Here is an 18,267-nt window from a genome sequence, read left to right as displayed (position 1 = left end):
TATTCATTGATTATTTCCAACTTTGGATCCCACATTTAAAAGGTTAACAGTTTTCTGAGTACAGGTAAAATTAAAACGAATGAGTTTTAAATTGTGGAACACAGAAATCCAAACTGTCATTTGAGTTTGAGTTTAGAATGTGATTAAACAGAATTGACAAATTCAAGCTTTCACAAAGGTCAGGAGGTCATGTGAGCAAAGAAGATGTAGTAACAAACTGAAGAACGTATATCCCTTACCAGTGGTTGCACATAGAATTTACTATGACTTAATATCCATTCAGAGATTATGATGGAATTGGTCACAAGTGAAAAACAAGACACATCATAATTAAAATGCCAAGGGTTAAAGACAAAGAGAGAATCTTAAAAGCAGCAAGAGAAGAGCAGTTAGTTACCTACAAGGGAGCACCTATTCGACTCTCAACAGAAACTTTGCAGGCCAGAAGGAAGTGGCAAGAAATATTCAAAGTGATGAATAGCAAGGATCTACACCAAGATTAGTCTACCCAGCAAAGCTCTCATTTAGAATTGAGGGACAGATAAAGAGCTTCGCAGACAAGAAAAAGCTAAAGGAGTTCACCACCACCAAACCAGTAATATAAGAAATGTTTGGGGGTTAAGGAAGGCTGGGAGAAAGTCAAGGGGGGAAAAAAGGAGACAAATGTACTACTCATTGTAATATTTTAAGCAATAAAAAAAAGTTTAAAAAAAGAAGAGGAAGAAGAAGAAGAAGAAGAAGAAGAAGAAGAAGAAGAAGAAGAAGAGGAGGAGGAGGAGGAGAGGGAGGAAGAGGAGGAGAAGAAGAAAATTATGAACAATAAAATGTCAATAAATACATATCTATAGCAATTGAATCTAAAAATCAAAATAAATGAACAAGAAATCTAATGAACAAAATAAATTGATGAATAAAATAGAATCAGAGGCATGGAAACATGTAACAGATTGACAAATCTTAGAGGGAAGGGGATTGGGAGGGGCAGGAAGAGATTAACCAAAGATTTTATGTGCATATATGCATTACCTATGGACACAAACAATAGGGTGGTGAAGGCCTGGGGCAGGCAGGAACCAGGTGGAGGGGGGCAATGGGGAGAAAAAAGAGGGACATCTGTAATACTCTCAACAATAAAGATTTTTTAAAAATAAAATGCCACATGTAACAAAAATAAATTACTATGCAGCAAAGAATTACATTAGTCTATGTCCACTGAGAAAGAAAGAAAAAAAATAGCTGAAAGAGTATAATGTGGGATTTGGAGAAAAAATAATTTCATGCTCAATGTATTTCAAAACTTTGACAATTTTTTTTTTTTAGGTTTTGGATTAAATACCACATTCTTGACCTCAAACTTTTTTTCTTTTGGAAAAGAGGAAGATGAAAGAAAAACCCTGTTCCCAAAACCTTCTCTCTTCTTCAAGGCCTACCATTGCCTGGACCATCTTAACTCTTTCAAATGATTCACCATTATCCTCTATGTAAACTAGACACTCACTTTTCTGTTAATTAAAAAGAGATAGAGGCATAATTATTCCAAAAGGAAGGGGTTGTGGTCTTTGCCTCAGTCTGGATTAGAAGAGTAGTTGTTTCAAAGAAGGTGAGAAATTGTGACCCATGAACAGGTGGTAGAAGTACTTTCTCCTTCAAGAAAATGAGATAGAAAAGGAAATGCAGCACTACATGAGGGCCCACTTCAGTGACAGTGATACTGAAGCCAGTTTCAGGAAGAAGTGGTCCTTTAGATCTGTATGAAAACTGGTCGTCGCAAAAAAAGGTAAAGAAAGAATATGACCCTGATAAGGCATCTAGGTATAGCTGTTGACCTCCGCCAGCCACCAGTAATTTAAGTAGAAATAATAGCATATAGTCAGTAAACTGCGGCTCTCGAGCCACATGCGGCTCTTTGGCCCCTTGAGTGTGGCTCTTCCTAAGCCTTAGGAGTACCCTAATTAAGTTAATAACAATGGACCTACCTATATAGTTTAAGTTTAAAAAAATTGGCTCTCAAAAGAAATTTCAATCTTTGTACTGTTGATATTTAGCTCTGTTGACTAATGAGTTTGCCGACCATTGAATAGGGCATAGAAAAGCGAAAGAATGTGAACATTTAAAAAAAAATGCAAAATACAGTGTGGAAAAGGAAGAAGAGAGATAAACAGGATAATGTATTTTTACATTTGAATTGCCAAGGGTCATTCTAAGAAGCTTAATTTTGATTTGGAGGTAATAGAATTTTTAAAAATTAGGCAATGATGCTTATAAATAGATTTGTATTCTAGAAGGAAACAATTCTGACAGTAATGTGAAAGTTGGATTGAAAGAGATGGTAGAGATTGGAATGGAGGTAAAGTAATTGCTAAGAAGCTAGCATAAATGCCTGGTTAAAAAATAGTAAGGGATTATAATATTCAGTAAAATTACAATGGGATAAAAGGATACCCATTGAAGAGCTATTTATGTATAATTCTGATAAATCTTATTTAAGGGTAAAAACTTGGAACAAGTTGAATATGAGATCCCAGTTTCTGATTTGAATGTCTTATAACAGTTGAGAACAGAACAGGCTTTCAAAACTCAAATTTATCTATAAAGTTAGACATGGGTGGAGAAAAAATAAATCAGCAAATGAAGAATCAGAACTTTGTACTAGTCGCTGAGCAACATTAAATAATTAACTCATTTATGCTCAATTTATTTTCCTCATTTATAAAATACAATGGTTGAAAAAGGGCCTTCCACCTCTAATATCATGGCTCTGTTTACTTATATGTAGCAACTTTGTATATATATACTAGAGGGCCGGTGCACAAAAATTTGTGCACTCGGGAGGTCCCTCAGCCCGGCCTGTGCTCTCTTGTAGTCTGGGACCTCTTGGGAAATGACCACCTGCTGGCTTAGGCCCGATCCCCGGGGGATTGGGCCTAAGCTGGCAGTCAGACATCCCTCTGGCAGCCTGGGAGCCCTCGGGGGATGTCCACTTGCCATCAGGGAGCAGGCCTAAGCTGCAGTCGGATATCCTTAGCGCTGCTGAGGAGGTGGAAGAGGCTCCCTCCACCACCACTGAACTGGCAGCCAGCAGCCTGTCTTGTGGCTGAGCAGAGCTCCTGCTGTGGGAGTGCACTGACCACCAGGGGGCAGCTCCTGCATTGAGCGTCTGCCCCCTGGTGGTCAGTGTGTGTCATAGTGACCAGTCATTCCCAGTCATTTTGCTGTTAGGGACAATTTGCATATTACCCTTTTATTATATAGGATAGAGGCCTGGTGCATGGGCAGGGGCCGGCTGATTTGCCCTGAAGGGTGTCCTGGATCAGGGTGGGGGTTTCGCTGAGGTGCCTGACCAGCCTGGGTGAGGGTATGAGGGCCGTTTTCAGGCTGGCAACACCCTCTTCAGGGTGGGGGTCCCCGCTGGAGTGCCTGGACAGCCTGGGTGAGGTGCTGATGGCTATTTGCAGGCTGGCCACACCCCCTTCAGGGTAGGGGGTCCTGCTGGGGTGCCTGGCCAGTCTGGGTGAGGGGCTGATGGCTGTTTGCAGGCTGGCCAAGCCCCCCAGCAGGGACCCTCCCCCCATGAGGGTGTGGCCATCCTGGGTGAGGGGCTGATGGCTTTTTTCAGGCTGGCCATGGCCTTCAGCCACCCAAGCTCCCAGTGGAGGCTGTCTGGAAGCAGGTATCTGGGATTTTTTTATCTTCTATAATTGAAACTTTGTTGCCTTGAGTGGAGGCCACAGCCGGCCCCAGCAGGTGAGAAGCTTGGCTTCCTCCATCGGCAGGGCAACCAAGCCTCCTGCTTGCTCCAGCTCTGTGGCTGCCAGCCGCCATCTTTGCTGGGTTAATTTGCATATAGTCACTCTGATTGGCTGGTGGGTGTGGCTTGGGCATAGTGAAGGTGTGGTCAATGTGCATGTTTCTCTTTTATTAGATATATATCTATAAAAATAAGTAATATGCAAATTAGGCCAGGACGCCGTAATGGTCACGACCAGTTCAGGAGGAGGGGCAGGGTGCTGCCCCAAGCCTAAGAGAACAACATGCAGGCGTGGCCCGGAGCCTGAAAGAACTACACACAGTGGGGAGGCCCGACCCCAGCAGCCCCAGAGTGGAGGCACGGGGTTGTGCCCAAGCTGCCGCTGCCACTGGGCCCCAGCAGCCCCTGAGTGAAGGCAAGGGTGTGCCCAGCAGGAGCAGGCCTAAGCAGTCAGTAGGACATCTCCTGAGGGCTCCCAGAGTGTGAGAGGGGGCAGGCTGGGCTGAGGCCCTCCCCCCAGTACACAAATTTTGTGCACTGGGCCTCTAGTTGTTATATAATTTTATTTCTCCAAAGGTAGGTTGTTCTACTCTAGCATTTCCTTTTGAAAGACATGGCAGGAATAGCGTGAAGTGGGCATAGAAAAGAACTAGAAGTCAAGAAAAAAATAAAAGTGATAACACACAGGAGAAATAGGAAAAGTACTGTAATTATGGAAGTCCTTGCAAGAGAGTGAAGTTCCTCTTACTGGAAGTGAAGTGTACACCCCTGACTGAGTCAGCAGGGACATTGAATAAATTTCAGCTCAGACGCTTATATAACTGAGCAGTTGGGTTTACTGTCTTAGACGTCTGCTATCTCCTTGAGAAGAGCTGGAAAAGCTGCCTCTTCAGCCTGGATCTCAGAATAACAAGTACGGCCAGACCGGCAGCCTAAGACAGCCGTGTGGTTGCCAGCTTCTAGCAAACCGCTCTCAGCCAATGCAGCACAGACAAGTGAGTGAGCCAGGGTTTGGGGTATGGTTTGTAATTAGCGTTAATGTGGCCATGGCTACCTGGTAACAAAGTTTATGGTTTTAAAATGGCATTTAGACTTTTGGATTAGTTTGTACTAGAGATAAAGGCTTGATGGAAAGAATCTATCCACAGGTTTCCCCAATCTCTCCTCTCTCTCTCTCTCTCTCTCTCTCTCTCTCTCTCTCTCTCTCTTTCTCTCTTTCTCTCATCACATACACACACATACACACACACACACACACCTGCTTGCCTCCTAAAATAATTATTTTGGAGATGTGAAATAATATTCATACATTAAAAACTTCAAAATACAAAATTAGAGAGAACTTATACTTACCTGGCAGGGGAGATACCATGATCACAAAATTAGAGAGAACTCTATTCCTTATAGCCCAGCTTTTTGAAAAATACCAACCCATTACTCTCTGTTTGTCTCTCAAGGAGATGACTTTGAAATATAGGCTGCCATCCTTGTATTTCATCCTCACCTCTGTCAAATGATATTAAATGATTACAATCATCTTAGCATAATGCAAATAGAACATTTTTTGTTGTTGTTTAACTTGAGGTCTGCTTTCTACATCTGGAAGTAGACGTTCAGCATATAAGAACATTCGTGGCAAAGTCCCGAATAGAGAGAAGCTGTAGAGTATAATAGTGGTTTAATGAACAGAGCCTGTTAGTATCTAAGCTCTGCCACATATTGGCTGCGTTCCTTTAAGAAAGTTTTTAACATCTCTGTTACTTTAAGGAAATTGCCTCATCTGTAAATTAATGAAACATTTAAGCTCCTGTTTGGTAATGTTATTGAGTTTAAATTAAATCATAAAATTTAAGAGCTCAGGAATAGGCCTACCATAGAGTAAAAACACATTAAATATTAGGTATAATTTTTCCTATTATTATCATTAAAACAAATTCATATTTCTTTCACTGAAGTCTAACTTGCCATTTCATGCTCAGTTTTTTTAGAATTGATTCCGTGGCTGGGAATCCCTAGTGGTCAAAATTAACTAAACATTTTGGTAGGTCAGGATGCTGCTGTGAAAAATCAAACTGGTGGCTTCATAAACCACGGACTCTCACTTTCTTTGCACTGAATCCAACTGTCAGAAGAATCATTTCAGAGTCCAAACTACCTCCAGTGACTTCTCAAACTGCAATGAGGTAGAATGAACTTTGAATGGCAACATGCCAAGAGGGAAGAAATTATGTGATTTCCGAGGAACCTCTGACATATTTTTTTTTTCTTGTGGTGGTGGTGGTGGTGGTGGTGGTGGTGGTGCGCCCTCGAGTTCTGAGACTCCCTTAATTTTTAATTTTTCTATTACCTCTCTTACTATTTTTCTATTACTCCCTCTCTTCTTAATTTTTCTATTACCTCCAATATCTTTATATTAATAAAAAATAATATTTTATTATTTTAATATTAAAATATTAATATAATATTTTATATTAATGTTGCATTTTCATTTTAGATTGTCTTAACATTGTATTCTATTTTTAATTGTCTTCCTTTATATTATCGAAGCTAAACCCAGGGAGTGAGCAGGGATCTTGAATCCAGTGTGTTTACTGTGACCAGTCTGTATTTTTTTTTTTTACTCAGAGGAGACATGAATAATGACCTAAACCTGACAAGTATAGGAGAGTCCCAGTCTTCAGGTAAGAAGCACATCTGTGACAGGCTCTAGATGTGGCTTGTGATGGAAGCACATTTATATTTTGCCAGTCCCTGCCTTCCACTCTGAATCCTTATCCACCTGAGAAATTACTGTCTCTATGCTCTTCATCTCTTCTACCTCGATCAAATTCTTTTCAGTTACCCCAGGTAAACAGTACACACTGTGTGAATAAAAGATAACTGATTGTTGTACTATTTAACAGCTTTATTTAGATAAAGTGACATACATGAAAATACACATATTTAAAGTGTACAATTTATAAATGTTGACATATATGACACATCCATGAATCCACAAATACGGTCAAGATAATGAACACATCCATCAACACTAAAAGTTTCTCCATACACCACTGTAATCTAATCTTTTTTTACTGCCACTTTCAGCCTGCCCTCCATGACAGCCACAAATCAGTTTTGTGTCACTATAACAGACTTCCATTTTCTGAAGTTTTACATAGATGGAATCACACAGTGTGTACTCATTTCGGTTCTGCTTTTACTATCCAGCATAATTATTTTAATATTGATCCATGCTTTGTAGATCTCAATAGTTCATTCCTCTTGTTATTTTTCTGACTAGTTTTCACTCATATAGCTGTACCTTAACCTATTTATGCATTCACCCATTAAGGAACATTTGGATTGTTTCCAGTTTGGGGTTATTACAAATAAGCTGTTATAGAAATTTGTGTACCAGTATTTGTATGGACATAAGCTTCCATTTTTGGGGGAAACACCTATGAGTAGAATGGATGAATCATAGAATAGGTGCATATTTGTTTTTTTAAAGACACTTCTATACTGCTTCCCAAAATGTTCTACCATTTTACATTTCTACCAACACTGGATGGGATTTCCAGTTCTTTCATATTTTCCCCAATACTCAGTGTGGTCAGCCACTTTTTTAGTCATTTTAAAAGATTTGTAGTGATTTCAACATTTGGCTTAGTTTGCCTTTTTTAATGACTAGTGATGATGAACATCTTTTTATGTTCAATTTGCCATCTATATGTCTTAGTTCGTGAAGTGTCTGTTGAACTCTTGCTCAGATTTTTTTTTACAATATATTGTGTGTTTCCTTATTAAGTATTAAGAGTTCTTTATATATTCTTGACACAAGTTCTGTATCAGACATTTGCTTCACAAATATTTTCTCCAAATCTCTGTTTCATCTTTTTATTTTTTGTTAACACTGTCTTCTGAAAAGCAGATATTCTTAGTTTTTAGGAAGTCCAACTTGTTACTTTTTATAGATTGTGCTTTTTGGATTTGATTCAGGAAATCTTTGTTTTACAATTTTATAGTTTTAGGTATTACATTCACTCCTATGGCCCATTTGGAATTAATTTTTGTATATGAAATGTGATATATTCATTTTGTATATGGATATCCAATTATTCAGGAAACATTTATTAAAATGACTATCCTTTTTTGTGTCCGACAAAAATCTGGGTCTATCCTAGCCATTTGTCTATTTTTACAACAATGCCATGCTGTATTGACACCTGTAGCTTTATAATAAGTCTTTAAATCAGGTAATGTTTATCCTTCAACTTAGTTTTCAGTTCTAGCCATTCTAGTCTTTTCCATTTTTATATAAACTTTATAAATTTTTACAAAAGAAAATAGAATGTTCAGAATTTTGTTTGGGGTTGTGATGAATCTATGAATTAATTTGAGTAGAATTGACATCTTAACAATACTGTATCTCCCTCAATTTATGGAAATAGTATCTCCCTCAATTTATTTATGCTTGCAATTTTTTCAGCAATGTTTTATAATCTTCAGTGTACAGTTTATGTGTCTTTTGTCATATTTATCTATGAGTACTTAATATTTTATGCCACTGTAAATGGTATGTTATATTTCAATTTCCTATTGATAATTGATAGTATATAGTAATATGATTAGTTTATGTATATTGATCTAATTCCAAAACATTCTACACTCACTTATTAGTAATGAAGAACTGATTATTTTTCTATAGGTTATGATACCTCTTCCAACCTTACTGTAAAGTCACAAGAACACCTAAAAAGGAATAATATGAGACTTAGTACCTCTAAAATCATCACCATCATCACCTTCTCTCTGATTATTCTAATAATTACATTGACCACAATTTTAACAGGTGAGTTTTCCATGTCCCAAACATGTTCATGTTAACTCTCCTATAAAAATTTCATCATATGTGTACCTTTCATACTTAAGTTCAGAATTAAAGGTCATTTCAGACATCTTTATGTATACAGAATAAGCATATGTTTTTTCTTCTATAACATGAGAATAATGGCTATATTAAATATTGTGAGGATAAAATTAACTTAATGCATATGAAATTTCCTTTGAAACAAGTATTATTTAGTCTTTATAGTGTATGGAGCTTGTGATAAAATGTAAGTCACCACACAGCTTCCTTCATTAAGAAAGTATCATTTTGAAAAAATATCAAATCAGGGGTGGGCAAACTTTTTGACTCGAGGGCCACAATCGGTTCTTAAACTGGACCGGAGGGCCGGAACAAAAGCATGGATGGAGTGTTTGTGTGAACTAATATAAATTCAAAGTAAACATCATTACATAAAAGGGTACGGTCTTTTTTTTTTTTTTTTTTTTAGTTTTATTCATTTTAAACGGGCGGATCTGGCCCGCGGGTTGAAGAAATGTCAAAAGACTAAGCAGTATATTTAGTGATTTAGTTAATAATGTGTCACAGGATCCTTATCTCACTGTAGACTCATAGTAAGAAGTTTGTGGAAGATTAGTTGTGGACTACTTTGCCCAAATATATAAATGTGACTAATTTTTTTCCTAAGCTGTTTCTAGTTGAGCTCTATGTCTATAAGGATGAAAACTGAGTTCAAGATACAAAATGTAATCTTTCTCTCTGGTTATGAAGTTTAAAATAATGGGTCAGATTTCTAAGTCCTATTCATAATTCACAACCAAGCATATGGGTATAAAGAATTGGTCAGGAGAAAAATTGTTGCTCTCCTAATAAGCACATTTTTACACAAAATATAAGTTACTTTTAAACTATAAAAGCAGCAAGACAGATCTCTCCTTTATGACAGTGAACTATGGACATATCTCCTATAAATAACTCAGAATATTTTGAGATGTTTGAAAATATATGCATAAGTATATTATAATATAGGTGTATATATATAAATGTGCATATCATTTATACATGAATGTTTGTATTATTCATGTGCATTTAATGTATACATTTATAAACTAATACACTGAAACATATTCTATATACATGTATACATACATGTGCACATATGCACGTCTAAATATGTTTATATAGAATGTAGATTATTAATTAACCTCATTCTATGAAGAAGGCATTAAGATATATAACTATATGTATATGCATAATTATATATGTACCTAGATGTATATATGTACATATGCTGTGTGCATATATATATACACACATATTTATGTATGTGTGTATAAATATATAAGTACATGTAATGTATGGGAATGAGTCTGATTGCCTAGGAATAGTATGTCACTTGATAAGAGCACCAAGCCTTAAATATGAGCCATAAGTACTACCTGAGTAGCATTCACCAAGAATTTCTTTCAACCTAGCAATAAAATAAATATATAAAATTAGGAGTTGTTCTCTCTTAGGGAACAATGTAAAGCATGAATAATGAAGTGTTTCAGATTGAAGAATCAAAGTGATCCTGGTGGATTTCATTCACATGGATAATTGTTTTAAATTCAGGACTTTTTACCCCCTAACTACTTAATATGTTTTAAAATAATTTTTTTTTTTTGTAGAAAGACACGAATCTTCCACTGAACACAAATCATGCCTGGATGACTGGATTGGTTACCTAGGAAAGTGCTTCTATTTTTCTGAAAATACAACCACCTGGGCAGCAAGCCAAAACTTCTGTGTCTCTCATGCAGCAACTCTTGCTGTGTTCAGCACCACAAAAGAACTGGTAAGGCAATACTTTTGAACTATAATTATCTTTCCAAGATTAGAGCTGGTCTGAAGAGTGCTACTGGAAGTGGGAATGTTCCAGAACAGACCTTCTTACCCAGCATAGGGGAAGCCCTATTTTCCACATCAACTCAGGCCATAAGAAGCAGCTCACAGCAGGCTCACCTACCTATTTTGTTCACCTACTTGTTTTTGTTCACCTGTTTGTTTTTGTTCACCTATCTATTTTATACCAAATGAAAGTTGCCTTTTGTGGAACTATATTTAAAAATAGTAAGTGAAGAGTCATAACAAACCATTTGTCAAAAATACTGGAAAGAATTATAAAATGAGTAATATAATTAATATCTGGGAACATTAGGGCACAGAATGGGTAAATGAAGAAACGTAAAAGCATGCAATACAAACTGCCCCTAAACCAGAAATAATAGAGATGTAGAATGTCAGGTGGTAAGAGACAGAAAAGTTAAGATCTTACAGAGCATGGGGATATATTTAACATTTGTTGAACACCTACTCTATGAAGAATAGACACATGAGGGATTGACCCAATATGAAATCAATTTTGAAGAACACTTTGGTGAAGATTTTAAAATGAAGATATGAAGGCAGCTGAGAAATAAAAATGAAATTATACATTTCATTCATTAAAATAGAAAATTATGAAAATAAAGCAGGAAATATGGGAAAGTATCAGGCCGGTATAAAAATAGAACAAAGGAAATAAATAGTTTAACTAAAAAGCATAAGAGAAAATACAGAAAAAGAGCACAAGAAAATAATCAGTGAGGATACACAAAGGCAAAACTATTTCTCTGAATAGACAGGACTGATCACAGAAAAGGAGAAAAGATATACCCATGCTAATACAAACAACTGAGATTTAAAAGCATATAATATTACAAATAATTTTATGCTAATAAATGTTAAAACTTTAAAGAAACAAATAATGTCTAAACAATGATTTAAATAACTAGAGGCCCAGGCACAAAATTTGTGCACAGGGGGAGGGTTCCCTCAGACTGGCCTGCGCCCTCTCCCAATCCAGGACCCCTCAGGGGATGTCCGACTGCCGGTTTAGGCCCGCCTAAACTGGCAGTCTCTCAATCCAAGACCGCTCGCCCCTAATCCCTCGCCTGTCTGCTTGCCCCTAACTGCTCACCTGCCTGCATGCTCAGTGTAGATCATAGAGACCAGTTGTTTCGGTCATTCCGGTCATTCCGCCATAACGGTCACTTAGGCTTTTATATGCATAGACTAGAGGCCCGGTGCACAAAAATTTGTGCACACGGGGGGGGGGGGGGCAGTCCCTCAGCCTGGCCTGTGCCCTCTCGCAGTCTGGGACCCCTTGGGGGATGACCACTTGCTGGCTAAGGCCTGCTCCCCTGGGGATTGGGCCTAAGCTGGCAGTCAGACATCCCTCTGACAGCCCGGCAGCCTTGGGGGATGTCAACTTGCCAGCAGGGAGCAGGCCTAAGCTGCAGTCGGACATCCTTAGCACTGCTGAGGAGGCAGGAGAGGCTCCCACCACCACCGCTGTACTAGCAGCCGTCAGCCTGGCTTGTGGCTGAGCAGAGCTCCCCTATGTGGGAGCTCACTGACCACCAGAGGGCAGCTCCTGCATTGAGCGTCTGCCCCCTGGTGGTCAGTGTGTGTCATTGTGACCAGTCATTCCCAGTCATTCTGCTGTTAGGGTCAGTTTGCATATTACCATTTTACTATATAGGATAGAGGCCTGGTGCACAGGTGAGAGCCGGCTGGTTTGCCCTGAAGGGTGTCCAGGATCAGGGTGGGGGTCCTGCATGGGTGCCTGGCCAGCCTGGGTGAGGGGCTGAGGGCCGTTTTCAGGCTGGCGGGCGACTGAAGCTCCCAACCTCTCCTTTTTTTCTTTTCTTTTTTTTATTCTGGGATTTATTTACCTTCTATGGCTGTAACTGGAGCTGAGAGCCGGCTCCAGCTCTAAGGCCTCTGCTGCTGAAAGGTATCTGGGATTTATTTACCTTCTGTAATTGAAACACTGTTACAGCTCCAGCTCTGAGGCCTCCGCTGCTGAAAGCAGATATCTGGGTTTTGTTTAGCTTCTATAATTGCAACATTGTTTCTTAGAGTGCAGCTCAGAGCCGGTCTGCAGCAGGCGGGGAACCTTCGCTTCCTCCATCACTGGAGCAAGCAAGCCTCCTGTTCACTTCAGCTGCCTGGCTGCCTGCCGCCATCTTGGTTGGCAGTTAATTTGCATATTGCCCTGATTAGCCAATCGGAAGCGTGTCAGAGGTATGGTAAATTACCATGTTTGTCTATTATTAGATAGGATTGTTTAGACAACCTAAAATTGGGATATGTATGATATGTATGAAAAATTAAATAGTAAGCATGAAAGAGTAAAAAAACAGTTCAAGTAAACTAAAGTATTCAAATAAAGACATAGAAATAGTATCAATCCAAATAGAATTTTCCTCCTAGTGTTATTGCATAAAAATTAAAATAAATATCTCATTTTGTAATGAAAGAAAAATCATCGATCCAAAAGAATTCAGAAAAGGTTAAAAAAAAGAGTAGAAAAATGGTCAGAAAACACAGAATTGATAAATTCAAATATAACATCAATTGTGATAAAATGTAAAAGTTTTTAATTTATCTCTTAAAAGACAAATATACCAGATTGATTTTAATAAAATAACAGAGTCCAGTTGGTGCTACTTACACAGACATAGCTAAGCATGTAGACACATGTGTGTGCATGCGCATACACACAGACACGAAGGAGATAAAGTGAGAGGAAAAGATATGAAAAGCAACTATTGACCAAACCCAAACCCAAATAAAACAAAAAAAGTTTGGTTAGTGCTAATATTGTCAGAAAATATAATGTATTAAAGTAAATTATGAACCTATATAAAACCTGAACAAACCAATAAATATTCAATATATTTTATGACTAACCAAAATTCTCCCATCATAAAAGGCACCAAGGCTAGGATGATTTACTGCAAAATTTGACCAAGCCTTCACAAAACAGATAATTTTTCTCTTATATAAAATTATTTTAGAAAAGAGAGAAATCTACCCAATGCAATTTATTATAGAAGTTGTTATAGAAGTAACACAACCCAAAACTAACCCATGAATCAAATAGGGACAATGTCACCTCCAAGATTATTCCAAATCTGGAAATCTGTATTTCGATAAAGAGTATAATGAATTAGGTGAAAGAAAATCCAACAGAAAAAGGCATTTTCTGTTTACTCTGTAAATATTCTTTATCAAAGGTTTTCCTGAAGCGATATTCTGAACAGTCTCAATATTGGATTGGACTGAGCCGAAAACGAGGACAGACCTGGAAGTGGATAGATGGAACCACCTACAGTGATTGGTATGTCCTGAGTATATAATTTACACACCTAACACTGGGATTCTGAGCCTTTCCCACCATGGAGAAATCTGGGTTATAAAATGAACCTAGAGAAAATGTGGTAACATAAAGTATTATACAAGTTACTTAACATCTATAATATTGTAAACACAATGCTTCATAATCATATCATTTGACCCTCACAATAACGCTGGGAAGTGAGTATATTTATTTCCATTTTAGATTTATAAAATTGATGTTCAACAATATTGAATAAAAAGAATATCTTGCAACACACATTTAAAATGTATCTATTTATATAAAAACCCTGGGTGTAACACATCACGTCCAAAGCTCGACCAACCGGAAGGAAGTCAGTCCTGCAGGGGTCGCCTGGGAAATGGCTGTGCCCTTCCTGAGCTGTTTCCCATGAGGGTAAGGTTTGAGGCAGGAACCTACCCTTGGACCGTGGATGCACTGAGTCCTGGGTCGTCTGGCCAAGGGCTGTGCCCTTCCTGAGCTGTTTCCCATGAGGGCAAGGTTTGAGGCAGGAACCAGCTTTCGGAGCTTGGACGAGTCCTGGGTCACATTGCCAAGGACTGCGCCCTCCCAGAGCTGTTTCCCGGGAAGGCGAGGTTTGAGGCAGGAAACAGCCCTTGGAACGTGGAGACATATCTTTATAAAGTTTCAATACATTATATTAGAGGTCATGGTGGTACTGTTTTACCCACAGCATCTACAGGAATTGCTGCAAATTTACTTCTCGGTGGAAGCACCTTTCATTCCCAATATAAATTACCCATTCCATTAAATGAAACTTCAATTTCTAGACTTGATATAAACAGTGAAGTTGCTAAAACTATTCAAAAGGCCCAACTTCTCATTATTGATGAATGCATCATGGCATCTAGTCATGCTATAAACATCATAGACAGATTATTAAGAGAAATTATGAATTTGAATGTTGTATTTGGTGGGAAAGTTCTTCTTGGAGGGGATTTTTGACAATGTCTCAGTATTGTACTGCATGCTATGTGATCAGCCATAGTACACATGAGTTTAAAGTACTGTAATGTTTGGGGATGTTTCAGAAAGTTGCCTTTTACAACAAATATGAGATCAGAGGATTCTGCTTATAGTGAATGGTTAGTAAAACTTTGAGATGGCAAACTTGATAGCAGTTTTCATTTAGGAATGGATATTATTGAAATCCCCTGTGAAATGATTTGTAATGGATCTATTATTGAAGCTACCTTTGGAAATAGTATATCTATAGATAATATTAAAAATATATCTAAACATGCAATTCTTTGTAAAAAAAAATGGGCAATTTATTCAACAGAAGATGCTGAAAAGGAAAATTTTGCCATCGAATTTCTTAATAGTATTACTCCTTTGAGAATGCCGTGTCATAAATTAAAATTGAAAGTGGGTGCAATCATCATGCTATTGAGAAATCTTATTAGTTAATGGGGTCTTTGTAATGGTACCAGATTTATTATCAAAAGATTACAACCTAACATTATTGAAGCTGAAGTATTAACAGGATCTGCAGAGGGAGAGGTTGTTCTGATTCCAAGAACTGATTTGTCCCCATCTGACACTGGGCTCCCATTTAAATTGATTCGACGACAGTTTCCTGTGATGCCAGCATTTGTGATGACTATTAATAAATCACAGGACAAATTCTAGGTAGAGTAGGAATATTCCTACCTGAACCAGTTTTCACACATGGTCAGTTATAGGTTGCTTTCTCTTGAGTTCGAAGAGCATGTGACGTTAAAGTTCTAAATACTTCATCACAAGGGAAATTAGTCAAGCACTCTGAAAGTGTTTCATTCTTAATGTGGTGTGCAGGGAGATATTAGAATAAGTTTAATCACTTTATCAGTCATTGTTTGCATCACTGTTGTTTTTATATCATGTTTTTGTTGTTTTCATATCATGTTTTTGTTGTTTTCATATCATGTTTTTGTTGTTTTTATATCATGCCTCTGTTGTTATATCCTTTTGTTACTGTTTATTTATTAATAAATTTATATATTATTTTCATATACATTTTACTAATTTTCTTTCATTTCTCACACTTCTATTATAGAGAAAGGGCAAATAGCAATATTAAAATATTTCCTCTAATTAATTCCCTTTTAATGTGCATGAATTTCGTGCACTGGGCCACAAGTTTCACAGTAAGCCCTGAATTTCATCATACAGGAAACATTTTAGGCCAGGCAAGGCATATGCATTCAGTTTGCTTTATATTCAAATAATATGGTGTTGGGGTTAGAGTAAAAGTACACATCAGAGGAAATTATTTTCTCTAAGTCTTCCAATAAGTATTCCTTCATTCTATATCCTTTTTATTCTTTGGTATTTTTTTTCAGGTTTGAAGAAATCAGTGATGGAGAATGTGCCTATCTACACAAAACTGGGATTAGTGGTTCCAGTACCCATTTGGTTAGAAAATGGATTTGCAGCAAACAGGACTCATGTATTCCAAGAAGTTAAGACATCATAGACCTAAGATCTTTTGCATAAAATATAGCTTTTATTCTCCTTATAAGAAATATGTTATATTAACATAAAAGTACATGAAATTAATGTTTAGACATTTTTATTAATGTTTCACTCTAAATCTCTAAATTAATTTGTTATAAATTTACTAGATTCTTGGCATTCAAGAAGTATACACCTCAGCATCTATAAAAGTTCCCAAATTTTATAGAATAAAATTTCTTATATGTAATACATTAAAATATGAATGAACAATTTAAATGACATTATAAGATGTAATCATATGAATTCAGACTAATGTCATTTAAAATTACTTGTTTTATAAAAAAACGATGATATTTTTGCAGTCTCCCTGCTTTTATAATCAATAACCATTGGTTGGTTTTCTTTTAATTTTGCAATATTTGCATTACTTTATGAGATTCACTCATGAATTCAGTGTAATCCAAACACAATAGCAGTGTTTAAATTTGTTGATTTATTATATTAAAAAATCTCTTTCACACACCAACCTCACAGCAAAAAAATAAAGCAATAATAAGGTTTCACATTCAGAACATCATGTGAGGGGCCTTCAAGCTTCTGAGTAAACAGTCTTGAACTAGGTGTGTTCTATTTATGAATGCCAATAACTTATTGCATAATGGGAAAATAGATAATAAGCATTCAGTGGGTAGATGGGTGGGGGACTGGGTTTGAATTTTGCTGCTCAATTTTTTCTCTATTTGAGAAAACAAATTAGGTTCTGCATCATACTGCATACTTCTTAGAGGATATTGTCTTTATATTTACTCAACATTACCAATTTCCCTTTGTAAAACAATCCTTTTCTAAAAGTTCTTGTGAAATCTGTGATCTGCATCCTATGGATGCTTAATGTATATTCATTGATAAAAGTTTGAATTATTGTAACAGAACACATATTGAAGATGGGACTAGTAATAATTTGGGAACTAACTTAGTAAAGTTTCTTATCTTTTTTTATAGACCATAATAAGTTTTTCGTCTTTTTCCCCTCCCTCTTCACCCTCATTTTCACTTTCTTTTCCTCTCTGTACTTCCCCTTTTCCCTCATTCCTTATATTGATTTTTTAAAGAGAGGAAAGGAGAGTGATAAAAAGATAGAAACATCTATGAGAGAGAAACTTCATTGATTTGCTGACTGCCTCCTGCTCGCCCCCTAGTGGAGATCGAGCCCACAACCAGGCATGTGCCCTGACAGGGGAGGAAATTTCCTTTCTAATTGAAATCAACCATTTCATGAGTCTTTAGAAAACTCATGACTTTGTTTTTAAGGTCTTTATTTTGACTATATTCTTAAGGTCTTTATCAGACTGTATAGTATTATTACTACATCATTCTCCTGTATCAGGAATAAATAAAATTATTTTTATTGAAAACTAGAATGTAAGAAAAGGATGACAAGGAACTTGGTATTACATCTACAATTAGTTTAGAAAATTAGACACTGAATAGATGAACCTTCAACATGTCATTACCAAAGAGAGTAAGACGTTCAAAAATAAATGCATATAAGATATATGAAAGGTTCAGTGACAACACATGGAGAAAATGTCCAAAACTTGAGAAAGAGGATCCTAGCAAAATTCTTACAGAGAAAATATTTTTAAGCTGACAATTAAAGAAAGTGGTAGTTTTCCAAGGAGAAAGTTCTCTGGAAGAATGTTTGTGAGGGTACCAAGTATTGCATAATTGAGAAATTATAATAGTCTGAAAGCATGGGAACGAGAGGTATGAGAGGGCAGAGAACAAGATTTGGGCTTGAGAGAAGGTGGGAGGGTTATATTTAGGGGAAATTATACTCCATGCTAAGGGAAGTTTATTCTTGATTCCATAGGTTATTGCTCTAAAGTTATTGAAGACTTATACCCAGGATAATATTGCCTTCAAATATAAAATTTAGAATAACTCTCATGGCAATATAAAACCTCTCTGATGGACCAAGAAATGATATAGAAGGTTGTC

The 18,267-nt window shown here is 37.0% G+C and overlaps 1 protein-coding gene across 1 annotated transcript; it reads left to right on the top strand.

Moving 5' to 3' along the window:
* The first annotated feature begins 4,628 nt into the window (after positions 1–4,628).
* LOC102431528 (C-type lectin domain family 2 member A-like) lies at positions 4,629–16,275 on the top strand. Its single transcript, XM_006084330.3, has 6 exons — positions 4,629–4,743; positions 6,374–6,429; positions 8,439–8,582; positions 10,250–10,416; positions 13,685–13,788; positions 16,152–16,275. The coding sequence occupies exons 2-6, from the start codon at positions 6,381–6,383 to the stop codon at positions 16,273–16,275; spliced, it is 588 nt and encodes a 195-aa protein (XP_006084392.1). The 5' UTR covers positions 4,629–4,743; positions 6,374–6,380.
* The last annotated feature ends 1,992 nt before the right edge of the window (positions 16,276–18,267 follow it).

Source organism: Myotis lucifugus, unplaced genomic scaffold (assembly GCF_000147115.1).
Source record: "Myotis lucifugus unplaced genomic scaffold, Myoluc2.0 scaffold_10, whole genome shotgun sequence".
Classification (NCBI taxonomy): Eukaryota; Metazoa; Chordata; class Mammalia; order Chiroptera; family Vespertilionidae; genus Myotis; species Myotis lucifugus.
The sequence above is the reverse complement of the archived record's forward strand: the minus strand, read 5'-3'. Positions and strand labels throughout refer to the sequence as shown.

Coding starts and splice junctions, on each gene's coding strand:
- LOC102431528 (XM_006084330.3), top strand. CDS start 6,381: ATGAATAATGACCTAAACCTGACAAGTATAGGAGAGTCCCAGTCTTCA. Junction 10,417..13,684: donor TCAGCACCACAAAAGAACTG/GTAAGGCAATAC, acceptor TCTTTATCAAAG/GTTTTCCTGAAGCGATATTC. Junction 13,789..16,151: donor GGAACCACCTACAGTGATTG/GTATGTCCTGAG, acceptor ATTTTTTTTCAG/GTTTGAAGAAATCAGTGATG.